The sequence below is a fragment of the Hyla sarda genome, unplaced genomic scaffold (genome assembly GCF_029499605.1).
Source record: "Hyla sarda isolate aHylSar1 unplaced genomic scaffold, aHylSar1.hap1 scaffold_2098, whole genome shotgun sequence".
Taxonomy (NCBI): domain Eukaryota; kingdom Metazoa; phylum Chordata; class Amphibia; order Anura; family Hylidae; genus Hyla; species Hyla sarda.
The window spans coordinates 1-17,222 of record NW_026608762.1 but is presented as its reverse complement, the minus strand read 5'-3'; the positions used below and the strand labels follow the sequence as shown (position 1 = coordinate 17,222).

At 46.0% G+C, this 17,222-nt stretch overlaps 1 protein-coding gene across 2 annotated transcripts in view; it reads left to right on the top strand.

Moving 5' to 3' along the window:
- ARRB2 (arrestin beta 2) overlaps positions 1 to 11,107 on the top strand; it is a 32,948-nt gene extending 21,841 nt beyond the window's left edge. For both annotated transcript variants that reach the window (XM_056552916.1, XM_056552915.1), the window contains exons 9-15: positions 458 to 542; positions 6,145 to 6,217; positions 6,307 to 6,444; positions 6,527 to 6,610; positions 6,685 to 6,758; positions 8,133 to 8,187; positions 10,461 to 11,107. In XM_056552916.1, the coding sequence (XP_056408891.1) occupies positions 458 to 542; positions 6,145 to 6,217; positions 6,307 to 6,444; positions 6,527 to 6,610; positions 6,685 to 6,758; positions 8,133 to 8,187; positions 10,461 to 10,557 (606 nt within the window). In that variant the 3' untranslated portion in view covers positions 10,558 to 11,107. The remainder of the gene's footprint in view (positions 1 to 457; positions 543 to 6,144; positions 6,218 to 6,306; positions 6,445 to 6,526; positions 6,611 to 6,684; positions 6,759 to 8,132; positions 8,188 to 10,460) is intronic.
- The last annotated feature ends 6,115 nt before the right edge of the window (positions 11,108 to 17,222 follow it).

The window sequence follows — 17,222 nt, the reverse complement described above, 5'->3', positions numbered from 1 at the left end:
GGGACTGCAGCCTCTGGAGGTGGTCAGGAAAGCCGGAAGCCACCGTAAGTGGGGAAGATAAGCAATTTGCGTAACTCCTGTTGACCTTAATGAGACTTGCGCAATCATGCGGGCTATGCTTTTTACACCTGTAGTTACGTGAACAGAGCAGACTGTTTATACAACTTCCATTGAAGTCGATGGCAACTACGCCATTTGCTTTTCTGGCCACCTCTTGTGGGTCTTAGTCTCCATATAGATGAGTGTTTCCTAAACAGGGTGCCTCCAGCTGTTGCAAAACTACAACCCCCCAGCATGCCTGGACAGCCAACGGCTGTCCAGGCATGCTGGGAGTTGTAGTTTTGCAACAGCTGGATGTACCCTAGTTGGGGGAAACATAGATTTTGGACCGGTGGTGTGGAGGTTATTTGGGTATTACCAGATGTAAATCTGTGTCTAAAGTCATGTCTCTTTCCAGCTCTATTACCATGGAGAGCCCATCAATGTGAACGTGCACGTAACCAATAACTCCAGCAAGACGGTCAAGAGGGTGAAGGTGTCCGGTACGTGAGTAACTCTCGTCATGTTTCACCGCCCTGCAAATATCAGTGGCGTCTACATTACATCACAACCTACTTCTCTATTCACACCCAAAGGAAACAGCTGGTTCCTCCTAAGATCCCATGACTGCCCTGAGTGCACTAAACCCTATACAGCTGAGCTCCCACAATGCACTGCTCTGTTTACAGGATGTTTTTTTATTTTTGTATTTTTTTTTTTTTTTAAAGAATTTTTATCTGAAATTTCTATCTAAACAAAACAATGGAATTAAAATTGGGTTAAAGGGGTATTCCAGGAAAAAACTTTATATCAACTGGCTCCAGAAAGTTAAACAGATTTGTAAATTACTTCTATAAAAAAAATCTTAATCCTTTCAGTACTTATGAGCTTCTGAAGTTAAGGTTGTTCTTTTCTGTCTAACTGCTCTCTGATGACACGTGCCTCGGGGAAACGCCCAGTTTAGAAGAGGTTTGCTATGGGGATTTGCTTCTAAACTGGGCGGTTCCCGAGACAGGTGTCATCAGAGAGCACTTAGACAGAAAAGTAGAACCTTAACTTCAGAAGCTCATAAGTACTGAAAGGATTAAGATTTTTTAATAGAAGTAATTTACAAATCTGTTTAACTTTCTGGAGCCAGTTGATATACAAAAAACTTTTCTTTTCTTTTTTTTTCCCCTGGAATACCCCTTTAACCCCTTAACGACGCAGGACGTATATTTACGTCCTGCGCCGGCTCCCGCGATATGAAGCGGGATCACGCCGCGATCCCGCATCATATCGCGTCGGTCCCGGCGCTAATCAACGGCCGGGACCCGCGGCTAATACCACACATCGCCGATCGCGGCGATGTGCGGTATTAACCCTTTAGAAGCGGCGGTCAAAGCTGACCGCCGCTTCTAAAGTGAAAGTGAAAGTGACCCAGCTGCTCAGTCGGGCTGTTCGGGACCGCCGCGGTGAAATCGCGGCGTCCCGAACAGCTGATCGGACACCGGGAGGGCTCTTACCTGCCTCCCCGGTGTCCGATCGACGAATGACTGCTCCGTGCCTGAGATCCAGGCAGGAGCAGTCAAGCGCCGATAATGCTGAACAGTCGTGTTAATACACGCCAGTGATCAGCATAGGAGATCAGTGTGTGCAGTGATATAGGTCCCTATGGGACCTATAACACTGCAAAAAAAATGTAAAAAAGTGTTAATAAAGGTCATTTAACCCCTTCCCTAATAAAAGTTTGAATCACCCCCCTTTTCCCATAAAAAAAATAAGTGTAAAAAAAAAAAAAAAAAAATAAACAGATGTGGTATCGCCGCGTGCGTAAATGTCCGAACTATAAAAATATATCATTAATTAAGCTGTACGGTCAATGGCGTACGCGCAAAAAAATTCCAAAGTCCAAAAAAGCGTATTTTGGTCACTTTTTATATCATTAAAAAATGAATAAAAAGTGATCAAAAAGTCCGATCAAAACAAAAATCATACCGATAAAAACTTCAGATCACGGCGCAAAAAATTAGTCCTCATACCGCCCCGTACGTGGAAAAATAAAAGTTATAGGGGTCAGAAGATGACATTTTTAAACGTATAAATTTTCCTGCATGTAGTTATGATTTTTTCCAGAAGTGCGACAAAATCAAACCTATATAAGTAGGGTATCATTTTAACCATATGGACCTACAGAATAATGATAAGGTGTCATTTTTACCGAAATATGCACTGCGTAGAAACGGAAGCCCCCAAAAGTAACAAAATGGCGTTTTTTTTTCCGATTTTGTCGCACAATGATTTTTTTTTCCGTTTCGCCGTGCATTTTTTGGGTAAAATGACTAATGTCACTGCAAAGTAGAATTGGCGACGCAAAAAATAAGCCATAATATGGATTTTTAGGTGGAAAATTGAAAGGGTTATGATTTTTAAAAGGTAAGGAGGAAAAAACGAAAGTGCAAAAACGGAAAAACCCTGAGTCCTTAAGGGGTTAACCCCTTAAGGACGCAGGACGTAAATGTACGTCCTGGTGAGGTGGTACTTAACGCACCAGGACGTACATTTACGTCCTAAGCATAACCGCGGGCATCGGAGCGATGCCCGTGTCATGCGCGGCTGATCCCGGCTGCTGATCGCAGCCAGGGACCCGCCGGCAATGGCCGACGCCCGCGATCTCGCGGGCGTCCGCCATTAACCCCTCAGGTGCCGGGATCAATACAGATCCCGGCATCTGCGGCAGTTCGCGATTAAAATGAACGATCGGATCGCCCGCAGCGCTGCTGCGGGGATCCGATCATTCATAACGCCGCACGGAGGTCCCCTCACCTTCCTCCGTGCGGCTCCCGGCGTCTCCTGCTCTGGTCTGTGATCGAGCAGACCAGAGCAGAAGATGACCGATAATACTGATCTGTTCTATGTCCTATACATAGAACAGATCAGTATTAGCAATCATGGTATTGCTATGAATAGTCCCATATGGGGACTATTAAAGTGTAAAAAAAAAAATGTAAAAAAAATGTAAAAGTAAAAGTAAAAAAAGTGAAAAATCCCCTCCCCCAATAAAAAAGGAAAACGTCCGTTTTTTCCTATTTTACCCCCAAAAAGCGTAAAAAACATTTTTTATAGACATATTTGGTATCGCCGCGTGCGTAAATGTCCGAACTATTAAAATAAAATGTTAATGATCCCGTACGGTGAACGGCGTGAACGAAAAAAAATTAAAGTCCAAAATTCCTACTTTTTTAATACATTTTATAAAAAAAAAAATTATAAAAAATGTATTAAAAGTTTTTTATATACAAATGTGGTATCAAAAAAAAGTACAGATCATGGCGCAAAAAATGAGCCCCCATCCCGCCGCTTATACGGAAAAATAAAAGTTATAGGTCATCAAAATAAAGGGATTATAAACGTACTAATTTGGTTAAAAAGTTTGTGATTTTTTTTAAGCGCAACAATAATATAAAAGTATATAATAATGGGTATCATTTTAATTGTATTGACCCTCAGAATAAAGAACACACGTCATTTTTACCATAAATTGTACGGCATGAAAACAAAACCTTCCAAAATTAGCAAAATTGCGTTTTTCGTTTTAATTTCCCCACAAAAATAGTGTTTTTTGGTTGCGCCATACATTTTATGATATAATGAGTGATGTCATTACAAAGGACAACTGGTCGCGCAAAAAACAAGCCCTCATACTAGTCTGTGGATGAAAATATAAAAGAGTTATGATTTTTAGAAGGCGAGGAGGAAAAAATGAAAACGTAAAAATTAAATTGTCTGAGTCCTTAAGGCCAAAATGGGCTGAGTCCTTAAGGGGTTAAGTCTGCCTGGGCGCAAAAAAAAATAAAAAAATGAAAAAAAAATTTTAGATTTTTTTTCTCTCTAAATCCTTGGTGCTTACAAAAACAGAAAATGAAGGAACCGTGCAATATTTGTTGAAAATGTCCTTTGAATTAAAATTGATGTCACCGGGTCTCACTTCTGAGACCCGATGCGATTAGAAGTTATTAAACAGGGGAGCGGGCGGCATGCTGTGCAACCCTGCTATGTACAGTGTATTTTACTTTCATTTTTTTAAATTCCAGCTTCCCGGCCAGATGCGCTGCTGTTAGAATACTTTCATTCATAGCGCTGCAAAGGCATATGATTATAGAAGCGCTGTGGGGGCCAGACATATGGATATATGTTTGACCCCTGCAGCGCATCTATATACAGATGCCGCCGCAGCGCTATGAATGACAAGTGGTTTTTTCAGCAGCACATCGAGATGGCTGGTTTCCCGGCCCAATGCGCTGCTAATGGAATACTTTTTCATTCATAGCGCTGGGCAAGGGGGGAAAGAGTGTGCGTGTATATAATATATGCATATATGCGGTGTGGGGGACAATACCTAATATAAATACGCTGTGAGGTGCCCCCCCCCAGGCGATTCTGTATATCTTTCCCCAACGCAGCGCTTCTATTTTAAAAGCCCTGCTGGGAGCCCTGAATGGCTCCTCAGTACCAACCATTCAGGGCTCCCAGTGGGGAATTTACAAATGAAGTAAAATACATTGTACATCGCAGGGAGTAGACCATGCCGCCCACTCCCCTGCTTAATAACTTCTGATTGCATCGGGTCCCAGAAGTGAGACCCAGTGTGATCAATCCCTCAGCCCCTGTACTACAACCCCCATCATGGAACAGTCTGTTCCATGATGGGGGTAGTAGTACACACACTACCCCATCAAAAAAAAAATTATATTTAATATTATAATTTTTTTTTTTTGTAATAACATTTCTGTAAATTGAACAAGCAAACTAATATAGTTGGCCCTACAAAAACAAGCCCTCATGTTGCACCATAGGTGTAAAATTACATGCATAATGGCTACTAGGAGGAGAGGAGTAAAAATGAGAAATCGCTTTGTCCAGTACCGTTAAACCCATAGCCCATCCTTTCCCTCTCACCAACCTGTTTGCTTTATAAAAGGTAATGAATGATAGTTTCCCCCTTCTTTGGTTGTCACTTGCATGCACGAAGTGAGGGAATAACATCCAGCCATCCACTCGGTCTCTGTCAAAGTCCTCTCTAAAAGCAGCCCCCACCCTCCTTAGACAGACCATGTGGTTTCTGCCCTGCACTGATGAGTCATGCTCTCGTTAGTGCTGAGAACTGGGAGGTGTGTGCAGCCTCTGCCAATCAGACACTGAACCTCTCTGCTGCTCAGAGTGGGTGGGGGTTGGCAGAGCTGCAATAATTGCTGGGAGATGATGGCAAAGAATATCAAGCAGCAAAAGACAGAGGCCGCAGGAATCATGCATATCAGGCAGGATAGTTTACGGGGAACATCCAGGAAGTGTGGTGGCTTTGGAGTGTTTTTTTTTATTTTTTAGTTTAGTTTAGTTTAGTATAACCTCTTAAAGGGGTACTCCGGTACTTCTCAGTTATACCATCTGATTATGGGAACAAATGGAGTGAGAAGCGCACTGCCTCTGTGTCTGAGAATAGGACAGTCTCATAGACTTGCATTAGGAGTCTGTCCTGGTCACGTGATGCAGAGCTGGAAGAGAAGCTGCCTGGCGCACACATCTACAGATATCGTGCTCTGTCAGGGTCTGAACATTTAGAACCCCCCCCCCCCCCCCCCACAAACAAACCCGATACATCGGGTTATAGTGCAGGTGAACAGGAGACCGATGCGGGGTCTCGGACTGCTATACCTACCTGCAGTCCGGAGCCCCACTCCTCCGAAGGTCCCCCTCTTCCAGCGCTTTGAAGCCGGCCCGCCGGCTGGATTTAAATATTTATAAGCGCAGGTAGGTATAGCAGTCAGAGACCCCGCATCTGTCTCCTGTTCCCCCACACTATAACTCTGTGTATCGGGTTATAGTGCGGGTGACAGTTTTCCTTAAAGTTTCTACAGCAGCATTTCCTGACCAGGGTGCCTCAAAGCTTTACAAAACAACTCCCAGCATGCTCGGACATGCTACCTACTATATCCCTACAATCTTCTTCCCAGGATTCATAGGGCCTCACATGTAGTGTTGGGTTCCATTTAGTTCGGACATGGCTGTGCAGATATTGTTTTAGGGTAGTCTGTTCCTCTCTAACAAAATCTTTTCTGTCCCCTTCAGTCCGACAATACGCCGACATCTGTCTGTTCAGCACCGCCCAGTACAAGTGCCCGGTGGCTCAGATTGAACAGGAGTAAGTCCCTTCCCCCACCAAATACCCCCCCCCAGCAATCTTTACCAGCTCCCCTATTTCTCTGACCGCTGCTCCCCTCTCCCTTCCAGTGACCAGGTGGCCGCCAGTTCCACGTTCTGTAAAGTTTACACGCTCACCCCTCTGCTGTCCAACAACCGGGAGAAGAGGGGCCTGGCCCTAGATGGGAAGCTGAAGCACGAGGACACCAACCTGGCATCGAGTACCATGTGAGTGCTGCCGCTTTATGCCGGGTCCCAGGTACCATAAGGAAGCGGGGGTCTTATAACTTCTACTTAATTTTGGTTCTAGAGTCAAGGAGGGCTCCAGTAAAGAGGTGCTGGGGATACTGGTTTCCTACAAAGTGAAGGTGAAACTCGTAGTGTCACGAGGAGGGTGAGTGTTGGTCGCTGGCTGTTGTCATGTGATAGATCTGGTGATAACGGTACTGACTGTTCTGCGTCTCCTAGTGATGTCGCTGTGGAGCTGCCTTTTGTCCTAATGCATCCAAAGCCCCCAGAGCCGCTGACACGTCAACTGTCCGGTGAGTGTTCCATCTAAGCTGTCACTCTGTAGAGCTTGGGCTCCTTTCACACTCTGGGGGAGATTTATCGAAACCCGTCCAGATGAAAAGTTGCCCATAGCAACCAATCAGATCGCTGCTTTCATTTTGCAGAGGCCTTGTTAAAAATGTAAGAAGCGATCTGACTGGTTGCTATGGGCAATTGGGCAACTTTTCCGCTGGTCCGGATTTGATAACTCTCCCCCCTATGTTACTCAGTTTTTTTAAAGACCCGTTAAAATGTCCCATTAAGAAAACCCTTAAAAACGGCCGTTAAAAAATCCCATTCAATGACTAACGGACGTTATTTTTGATGGCGCAAAAGACTGTGCATGAACTCATTTTTGTCCCGCCAAAAATGACTGGAATAGCGGCCGTTTAAAATTTTAACATTGAAGTCTATGGCAAACAGATGAGCCTTTAATGACATCAGTTTGCCCCCAGTTATTACTCCTGAGCATGCTCAGAAGAGGGGACATCAGCAGACTCCTGCAGTGCTGAGAGACTACTATTACTACTACTCCCATCATGGAACAGACTTGTTTCCACGATATGATTAGTAGTTCCCCGGCTGCGGGAGTCTGCCAGTGACTGGGGAGGCAACATTACTGTTTGTACTACAACCCCCATTATGGAACACTCTGCTCCATGATGGGGGCTGAGGGATTGATCGCACCGGTTCTCACTTCTGATACCCGATGCAATCAGATGTTTTTAAACTGGGCGGCATGCTCCACTCCCCCTAACAATGTGTTTTTTTACTTTCACTTTAAAAAAAAAAAAAACTCCGGGAGCCCTGAATGGCTCCTCAGTACCGGCCATTCAGGGCTCCCAGCTGGGAATTTAAAAGTGGAAGTAAAAATACACCGTACATCACAGGGGAGCGGAGCATGCCGCCTACTCCCCTGTTTTATAACTTGTGATCGCAACCGGTCTAAGAAGTGAGATCTGATCAATGATGGGGGTTGTAGTACAGGGGCTGAGTCTGTCATGATTGTGGGGGGTAGTGGTAGTACAAACACTGATATAGCCTCCCCAGCAGACTCCCCAAGCCAGGGAACTACTACTCCATCATGGAAGCATTTATCACCAATCCTGTTTATAGGGGGATGAGTTTTAAAAAGCTGGAAAACCCCTTAGAATGTGGTAACTTGGCTTTGGACAACCTATCCTCACAATAACAGGGGCAGCTGGGTACAATACATAATCGGATAGGCTGCACAGATTATCCCAGTAGGGGGCGCCAGAATGGTTTCCTAAGAGCTGTTTTAACATACCGGATCAGTGTTGTGTGCCCCCTCCTCTTCACCCTCTGGTTGCTCCATAATCTCAAGCCTTTTGTTTTCTGCTTTTCAGAATTCCCTCAGACGGACATCCCGGTTGACACAAATCTCATAGAATTTGATACAAAGTAAGTGATTGAACCTTTCTGTAGTTCTAAGGTGCATAGATAATAATAAAGGAAGGGGGGGAGGTTGGACACAGCCCTGCTCAGAAATTAGGGTACCCTTTATTGGGGCCGATTTTCAGGCGACTGGTCGTTCATAGGAATGATCATTACTGTTATGTAAGGATAAATGTCACATGCTCTGTCTATGGGAACACCGAAATGCAGCACTCGGGTATCCCCAGCGCTCCATAGACATATTGGAGCACATGCCATCTACCGCTCCATGCAGCAGCAAAAGCCAGGGCACTGTAATCACAAGGGGTCCCATCTGGTCCTGACCCAAATAATTAATATATATTTTTATTTTATTTTTTTTGTCCCCCTTACTTACCCCCCTCCCTCCCCTCTTTACGTTCTTAAAGGGGTTTTCTTCCCAAATATAAAAGCCACCTCTGTCCTCAGGTTGTCTGTGGTATTAAGTCTGAGTTATTCACTTTAATGGAACTGAGCTGCAATACCACACACAAGGAAAGAGTGGCGCTTTTTCTGTAAGAAAGCAGCTGTTTGCCTTTTTTATTTATTTAATTTTTTACTTTTATTTTTTTTATTTTTTTTTTTTATCATGGATAAACCATTTAACAACTTATGTGTGTTCTAAGCCATCATGGTGCTTCAAAAATGTATGAAATGGGCTCTACCAATAGTCCCCTATGGAAACTAATTCAGTGGTTTTTAATAAAAATAAAAAATAAAAAAAAAATCCAAAAATAAACTCAACTTTTTTTTTTATGGACAGGGTTCATAATATTGGTGTTAAAAAAAAATATTTATTTATATTATATTTCACATATATTTCATACATAAATAAATTTTCATATATATTATACTAGCTTTTGCCCGCATTAAATTTGGGGGTAACATAGATCTACTTTTTACGATCCTATAGTAATGAGGCCGCTCTGGGTAAAGTCTTTGGGCATACAAACAACCCGAATTCTTTCAACTTTTATCGCCATGTCTAAAGAGTTAATGCCGGACATCTGCCAGAACGGCGATGTCCGGCATTAGCCACGGGTCCTGACTGCTGATAGCAGCCGGGACCATGCGAATATGATGCGAGCTCAGATCCTGAGCTCTCTTCATAACCCTCCCGTGCCACAGTGCCGGGTATACTCAGCGTTCTGCAGCAAGGGGTTAATTCATACAAACTTTGAACCCCCCCCCCTTCAGGGGTGGAATTTTAGAATACATTAAAACACGTGTTTCGTTATCTCGAATTGTTAGCCTAAAAACCAAAGTTTCATGTTCTAGCTTGAAAAGTGACAACTTCCATACAAACTTTCAACCCCTATTTACCCCCTTAAGGGTTGAATTTCGAAAAATCCTTTCTTATTCCTCGTCTACGTCTTAAACACCTGTGAAAAAATTCAGCTTTCTAGACCCATCCAGTGAGTCAGTCCTGCCCTTTCTCTCGCGCGCCCTTTCTCTCGCACCCGTGTAAATGTCAGAACTATTTAAAATATCAAAACCACACAGCAAATGGCTTAACCATTTGTTTTTGTCTTCACCTCCCAGTGTGTGTGTGTATATATGTATATATGTATGTATATGTGTGTGTGTGTGTGTATATATATGTATGTATATGTATATATGTGTGTGTGTATATATATGTGTATATATATATGTATGTGTGTGTGTGTGTGTGTATATATATGTGTGTATATATATATATGTGTATGTATATGTGTATATATTGTATGTATGGCTATATGGATATATAATATTAATATAGCTATAGCCAGGGTGCTTCCAAGCGGTTGCAAAACTACAACTCCCAGCATGCCCGGACAGCCTCTGGCTGTCCGGGCATGCTGGGAGTTGTAGTTTTTGAACAGCATGGAAGCACCTTGGTTGGGGAAACTCTGGATTAGTGCTGTGTGTCCTTCCCGCCTGCGAATACTAGAAAGGATTTCCAGCACAGGATACAATGCAACAGGTACTTTGAGGATCACATGGGAAAACACAGAACACCAATGCGTTTCTAGTCCAGCTGGACCCTTAGTCATGGCCATGACTAAGGGTCCAACATGACCCGAAACACGTCGGTGTTCTGTGTTTTCCATGTGATCCTCAATAAAGTACCTGTTGCATTGTATCCTGCGCTGGAAATACTTTCTTCTATTGCTATATGGACCGGGAGCTCTGCCGGTCAATCCGGGCGCAATTCAGCAGAGGAGAACCGTCATTTCTGCCCTGTCTTACGCCTTCTAATCCTCACCTCCTTGCTTCTTCAGCTTCCTCCAGGACGATGACATTGTATTTGAAGACTTCGCCCGACTGCGGCTCAAGGGACTAAAAGACGACAAGGACGACGACGAAGCCTACTGCTAGCCCGAATTGTGAAAGCTCCACCCCCCTGCCACTGGTGACTCCGCCCCTTGCCACAAGTGGAGTTTGCACCCCCCCCCCCCCCCCCCTCATTCCTGGAATGGAGAACTCTCACAGATATACACACACACGTGCAAGCTCACACACACACATTGTGTAGCAGAGGGCAGGCAGCATAAGGGTGTGTGTGTACGTTGTATATAGTAACGCACAGGCGGCGGTGGTGGGGGAGGGGGCTGTATTGTCTATACATATACACAGACCCTCTACTGCCGAGCATCGAGACATAGGTAGAGTCCACCCGTACGCATGTCGGATTAACCGGAACGGTGAGTAGGTGCGGGTGCGACGTAACAAGCTTTGTACATAGGACCGGAGGGGGGGTTAATGCTGCCGATCACACACTGTACACACAGCCTTGTATATAGACGGCGATCAAACAGCGTTTAATGTGATTTACCGCAATCTCTATAGTCTCATTTTTACCGATCAAACGTTTCTACAAAGCTTACAAGTGTATCAGTCTGGTGTTTGTGGTTTTTATTTATTTTTTTTTAAAAATTTAATTTTTTTTGTAACTTTTACTCCCCAAGCCAAGGTTGCGGTCAGCCCGGTACGCACACGGCACAGGTAATACTGCACTGCCTTCTCGCACCTTCCTGCAAATTCCTCCGCAGGGTTTTTTCTTTCATTTTTATTTTAATTTTTTTAATATAATTTTTTTGTTTTTGTTTTTCAACAGCTGTGAAATAAATAAATCTGGGGGGCGCATTTTTCCACACAGGGGATACAGGATTTGGCAGCGCCCACCCTAAAGGGCCAGTTTTATGTCGCTGTCAAATGTTTTTACCAAATATATATAATTATAATTTTTTTTTTATTTTTTTTTGCGTGACTGAGGGAGACGAGGGTTTGACGCATTTCGAGTCCTGCTGATACATGGAGGGGGGCTGCACAGGGGAATTACATGGTCTCAGGGAGCTTCAGAACCGCAGTCGTCCTGTTCGGCCTCATAAGCAGGGCAAGTCTGGATCTGCTCTCAAATAACTCCCCCGGGGTTAACTAGGGGCGGTGGGGGCAGGGATGACACGCGCACACACAAATATATAGAACACACACTGAAGCAGTGTCTTGCAAAAAGTGTGTCTCCAGCTGTTGCAAAACTACAACTCCCAGCATGCAAAACTACAACCCCCAGCCTTTGGCTGTCCGGACATGCTGGGAGTTGTAGTTTTGCAACAGCTGGAGACACACTGTTTAGGAAAGCACTGCCCTGAAGGAAACAAAACACAATTTGTGAGCCTCTTCTGTAATTCACTTTGCACAAATGGCTGGTGCCATCGCCCCCTTAACCTGACCCCTCATTTTTAACTTTTTTAATTTTTTTTTTCGTCTTGATTCGTAATATATTTTGTCTTCTGATGTAAATTGATCTTTCTGTGTTGTCGACTTAAAGCTCCACAGGTTTAAACATAAAAATAAAAGCTTATTTTTTTTTGTTTTTAAAATATTTTTATTTTTTTTTTTTTTGCTACAAATATTTTGGTGAGGAGCAATAAAATTCTGGTGAATGATGGCGGCCTACCGTGTCTGCTTATTCTGGGTCCACGGTTTAGGGAATGGAATGTGACAAATGGCTAACTTTTTTTATAATTTGGTCATTTGTATCATGGTAGCCATTAGACTTTGCTTTCCCGGCCTCCTGAAAGGCAATTTCCCGGTGATGCATAATAGGTTATTGGAGAATGATTTAGAGCTTTTTGTGTATGACTTGTGTTTACCTTCCCATGAATCCTCTGGCTCTGCAGAGATTCATGGGAAGGTAAACACAAGTCTTACACAAAAAGAGAGGGGTGGAGTTCTTATCACTACACCTGGTCATCAAATTGGGCTGCTGCTGGAGTTCACCCGGGTGAAGTGATTACTTATAAGTGGGCTGGGGTCAGTTCACAGAATGTGCAGTTTTAATGCATTTGTTAATTTTAAAATGTATCTTTCTTAATTTTATATCCATCCCGCTCTAGCTCAAAAAAATTTAGTCAACCTTAACTGGGAGATATAAAATCACATTGTCTAATTTTTAAAGAATTTATTTGCAAATTATGGTGGAAAATAAGTATTTGGTCAAAAAACTCAAAATGCAATGTATAAGCACAACCTAGGGGGAGGTGAATAGCTGCTATATATCCTGGTCCCATAGAGATAATAGCCAGCAGCAGTATACAGGTAGAGGTGTATAACTACTATATATCCTGTGGAGAGAGCAGTATAAAGATAGAGTTGGCGGGAGCATTTACAGTCAATCCTCTCCCCAATATATGTTGGTGGTTAGAACAAATAGGAGAGGGGTGGATATGCACGTTACACTCCGACTCTCTGCCATCTCCATTCACTTTAACTGGATGGGCTCCATTATAGGTCTGTGAAGGTCGTCTGAGACCCCAACTGGTCAGAATTTTTTTTTTTTTTTTTTTGCCGTGTCGAAGGCTTTTCCAAATGACAGGAAAATGTTAAGTGTATTCCAGTAATAAAACAATTTTCTCTATCAGCTCCATTGGGGGGGGGGACACAGACCAAGGGTGTATGCTGCTGTCTCTAGGAGGTATGACTCTATGGCAACAAAGTCGGCTCCTCCCAGCAAGGATATACCCGCCTCCTGGCCCTGAGCTAATCAGTTTTAGCTTAGTGACTGAAGGAGGTGGACATGGTCTGAAATTCTCCAGACCAGGTCTTATGTTTTATTATTTTCCTAGTTAGGGATGTGTTTTTTAAAATTTTTTTTTATTCCTTTTTTCTTTCATGTTTTCAGGTGGGGACTTGGGAACTGCGGCTCACTGTTTCCCCATTGCGATTGAGGGGGCACAGACATTGCGTGTATGTGCTGTTCACCCAACCCCCCGCCGCCAACGGTCAGCACCTGGGGTTGTACCTCATGGGTCTGGGTCCCCCTATTCCCTGCTCGCCTCGCTCGCACATGGTAGCTCGGCGTGATGCAGGTGACAGAAAGCTGACTGAAGACCTCACAGAAGACTTCATTAGGTAAGTTCTTCTGACTGAGGTGATGTGGCTGACAGCCGCAGCGCTTACTATGCGGCTGACAGCCGCGGCGCTTATACTGTTCGGGCGCTTTCGGCAGGAGTCTGCTGCCGGCGAATGTGTCTCGCACGCTCACTTCCCCACGAGCGCATATGCGGCTGACGTGCACTCGGGGCAAGGAGCAGGCGCCATTACTATCTTCTTCGGCATTCGGCGGCCTGGGCGCTATAGCTCCACCCACAGGGCCGCCGGAGCATACTGGAGACGCGAATCTCTCTCCAATCAGCGCTGTGCGCGCGATTAGGTGAAGGGCCAATCAGACAGTGCCTCTGCTCCAAGCACGCCCCTCTCTGGCTATTGGCTGTTTTATTTTTTTTTTCCTCCCTCTCTATCTACACAGAGCGGAGTTCTCCTCACAGCAGCTGCCCTGGGGACACAGACTCGGAGAGTGTTATTTTTTCATTTTGTCTGTACCCAGAACTGTTCCTCCCTCTAAACAGACAACTGGAGCGTTAGTTTGTCATTTTGTCTGGAAAAGCTGGAATTCCAAAATGCCTGGTTCTGTTGAACCCACTTGCTCTGCCAGCTCCCCCTGGATGCTCTAGCAGTCCCGATGGATTTGGCTGCCCCACCAGCCTGGGTTCATCCCTATTCCAGTATTTGAATGACTTGACTCAAGTCTCCCATTTGGTGGCTGAGGCCTCCCGTGACGTGGTGTCTGCCCTGCGCCGGCCCTCTATAGGATCCCGCTCCTCTTCTCCATATGCCTTTCACTCTCACAAGCGTACTAGGTGTTTCTTTCTTCCATTGAGTCTTCAAGTAGACGTGGGTCTCGCGCCATTCCCCCCCCCCCAGTGTGTCATCTGGTCACAAACGTCGCTCCTCCAGAGGACGTTCCCGGAGTTGCCGCTTTGCCTCGCCAGAGCTGCGCACCCGATCAGGGTCTCACCCCCCCCCCCCCCCCCCCCCCCTCCTCCTCTCCAAGGCTGCATCCACTTGTTCACATTCTCTGGTGAACTGGCAGATGAGGCTTCTGACTCGGAGGACCGCTCGGATACAGTTGAAACGGTGAACTCATTGGTTGCAGCCATAAGAGACACCTTTCACTTAGAGGACCCAGGATCTTCGAACGTGTCTCCTGAAGTATCCTTTCATCGTGCTGAACCAGCACCTCAAATGTTCAGCTCTCACGCTGAATTTGACACCCTTCTGGAATCTGCATGGAAACATCCGGACAAGAGGTTCCCGGGAAAGAAGGTTCAAGAGGACCTTGTCTCTAAAGTCTCTTCTCTGCTTCCAACCCTCGCCTCTGCATAGGTGTCCAAGGCCCTGTCGGTGGGGTACTCAAAACTCGGTCAGGGTATCCTAGCGGGATCTCCCCACCCCCAGAGGATCTGTCTGTTTTGGTTCTCCAATACTCTAATGCTGGGGACTTTGGGGGAGATTTATCAAAACCTGTCCAGAGAAAAAGTTGCCCATAGCAACCAATCAGATTGCTTCTTTCATTTTTAACAAGGCCTCTGAAAAATGAAAGAAGCGATCTGATTGGTTGCTATTGGCAACTCAGCAACTTTTCCTCTGCACAGGTTTTGATAAATCTCCCCCTTTCTGTGCACGGCTTCCATGCAGTCAGCCCTTTGTACTGCCCTTGTTGTGGGTCACCTAGCGGCCCTCCGCCGTTCCATGTGGCTTAAGGCGTGGGATGTGGAAGCCGCCTCCAAAAGGTCTCTCACAGAGCTTCCTTTACTGGTACCCGTCTTTTTGGCAAGAGCCTTGACTACTTCCCAAAGGAAGTTCTCTTCCTTCCGGTCCTTTCAGACTTTTGGCCCCAATAAGGGGTCTGGGCAGGCGCCTTCGCGGGACAAGAAGGCTCCCTCGTTCCGGGCGTGCCCGTCTTGGAAGTCAGACACCAACCACTCCGGCCGCTTTGCGGCCAAATCGGGCAACCGCAAACCCACTTCCGTTTGAAGTGAAGCCCCCACCCGCAGACTTTTCTTGGGTGGGAGGTCCTCTCTTACTTTTTCGAGACATCTGGACCACACACATTCAGGATTCTTGGGTCAGGGATGTGGTGTCCAACGGATACCGAATCGTTTTGTTTTTTTCAGTCCCGAGCCCCCCGGTCATCTTCTCTGGCAAAGCAGTTTCAGGAGGCCCTCCAGTCCCTGCTTCTCCAGGGAGTTATTGTCCCTGTTCCTCCAGGGGAACGTTCTCTGGGGTTTCTATTCCAATCTTTCTGTGGTGCCCCAAGAAGGGCGGTTCTGTTCAGCCAATCCTGGACCTCCAAGCGTCTCAACCGTCATCTTCTCATCCGCCACTTCCGAATGGAATCTCTCCGTTCAGTAGTGGCATCCATGGAACAAGGGGAGTTTCTTTCTTCGGTGGACATCAAAGATGCCTACCTCCATGTTCCAATATTCCCGGCTATCATCGGTACCTCTGCTTTGGAGGGGGCATTTTCAATTCGTAGCCCTCCCCTTTGGTCTGGCCACTGCTCCTCGGCTCTTTACCAAGATCCTTGCACCTGTGATAGCACTGTTGCGGTCGAGAGGAGTCTCAGTGATCCCTTATCTGGACGACCTCATCAAGGCTCCCACCAGAGTCCAGACGCTGGAGAATATGGTTCTCACTCTCCTGACCCTGGATCACTTCGGGTGGATGGTCAATGGGACTTCAATTCAACATGGCCTCTGCCCGGATTTCCCTTCCGCCGGACCAACGTCTGACTCTCTCTCCTGTCAGGAGTCCGCTCCCTTTGGACCCAGGTCCCAGTTTCCATCCGCATTTGCATGGAAGTCTTGGGTTGGATGGTAGTGGCCTTGGAGGCCGTACCCTTTGCCCATTTTCTTTACCGTCCCCTTCAACTGGCGATTCTCTCTCGATGGGACAGATATCTGGTCTCTCAATCGCAAGATTGCTCTCCCTCATCGAATCTGTCAGTCTCTGCTCTGGTGGCTTCGCTCCCCCCCTTCTTCAGGGGGCGATCATATCTTCCCCTCCACTGGCAGGTAGTTACAACAGATGCCAGTCTGTCAGGCTGGGGCGGTGTGTTCAGGGATTGGACGGTTCAAGGCCTCTGCTCTCTCCGGGAAGCCCTTCATCCGATAAACATCTTGGAACTGAGGGCGATTTGTTCTTTGTCTTCTTCATTGGGAGTCCCTGCTTCAGTCCCGCTCTGTCTACGTCCAGTCGGACAACGCCACGGCCGTAGCTTACATCAATCGGTAAGGCGGCACTCGCAGCCATGGCCAAGGTGACAAAGATTCTCCTCTGGGCGGAAAACAAGGTTCCGGCCATTTCGGCGATTCACATTCCGGGTGTGCTCAACTGGGATGTGGACTTCCTCAGCAGGTCCTCAGCCGACCCCGGCGAGTGGTCTCTACATCCAGAGGTCTTCGCAGATCTGCGACCTCTGGGGCATTCTAGACGTGGATTGTTCCATTTGTGTCAGTTCCGGGACCCCTGGCTCTAGCCGTGGATGCCCTAGTGATTCCTTGGGCGGGGTTTACCGTGCCTTATCTGTTCCCTCCCCTTCCCCTCCTTCCCAGGGTTCTGAGGAAGCTCAAGGCGGAAGACGTTCCTGCCATTCTGGTAGCTCCAGCTTGGTCCCGTAGGATGTGGTACGCCGACTT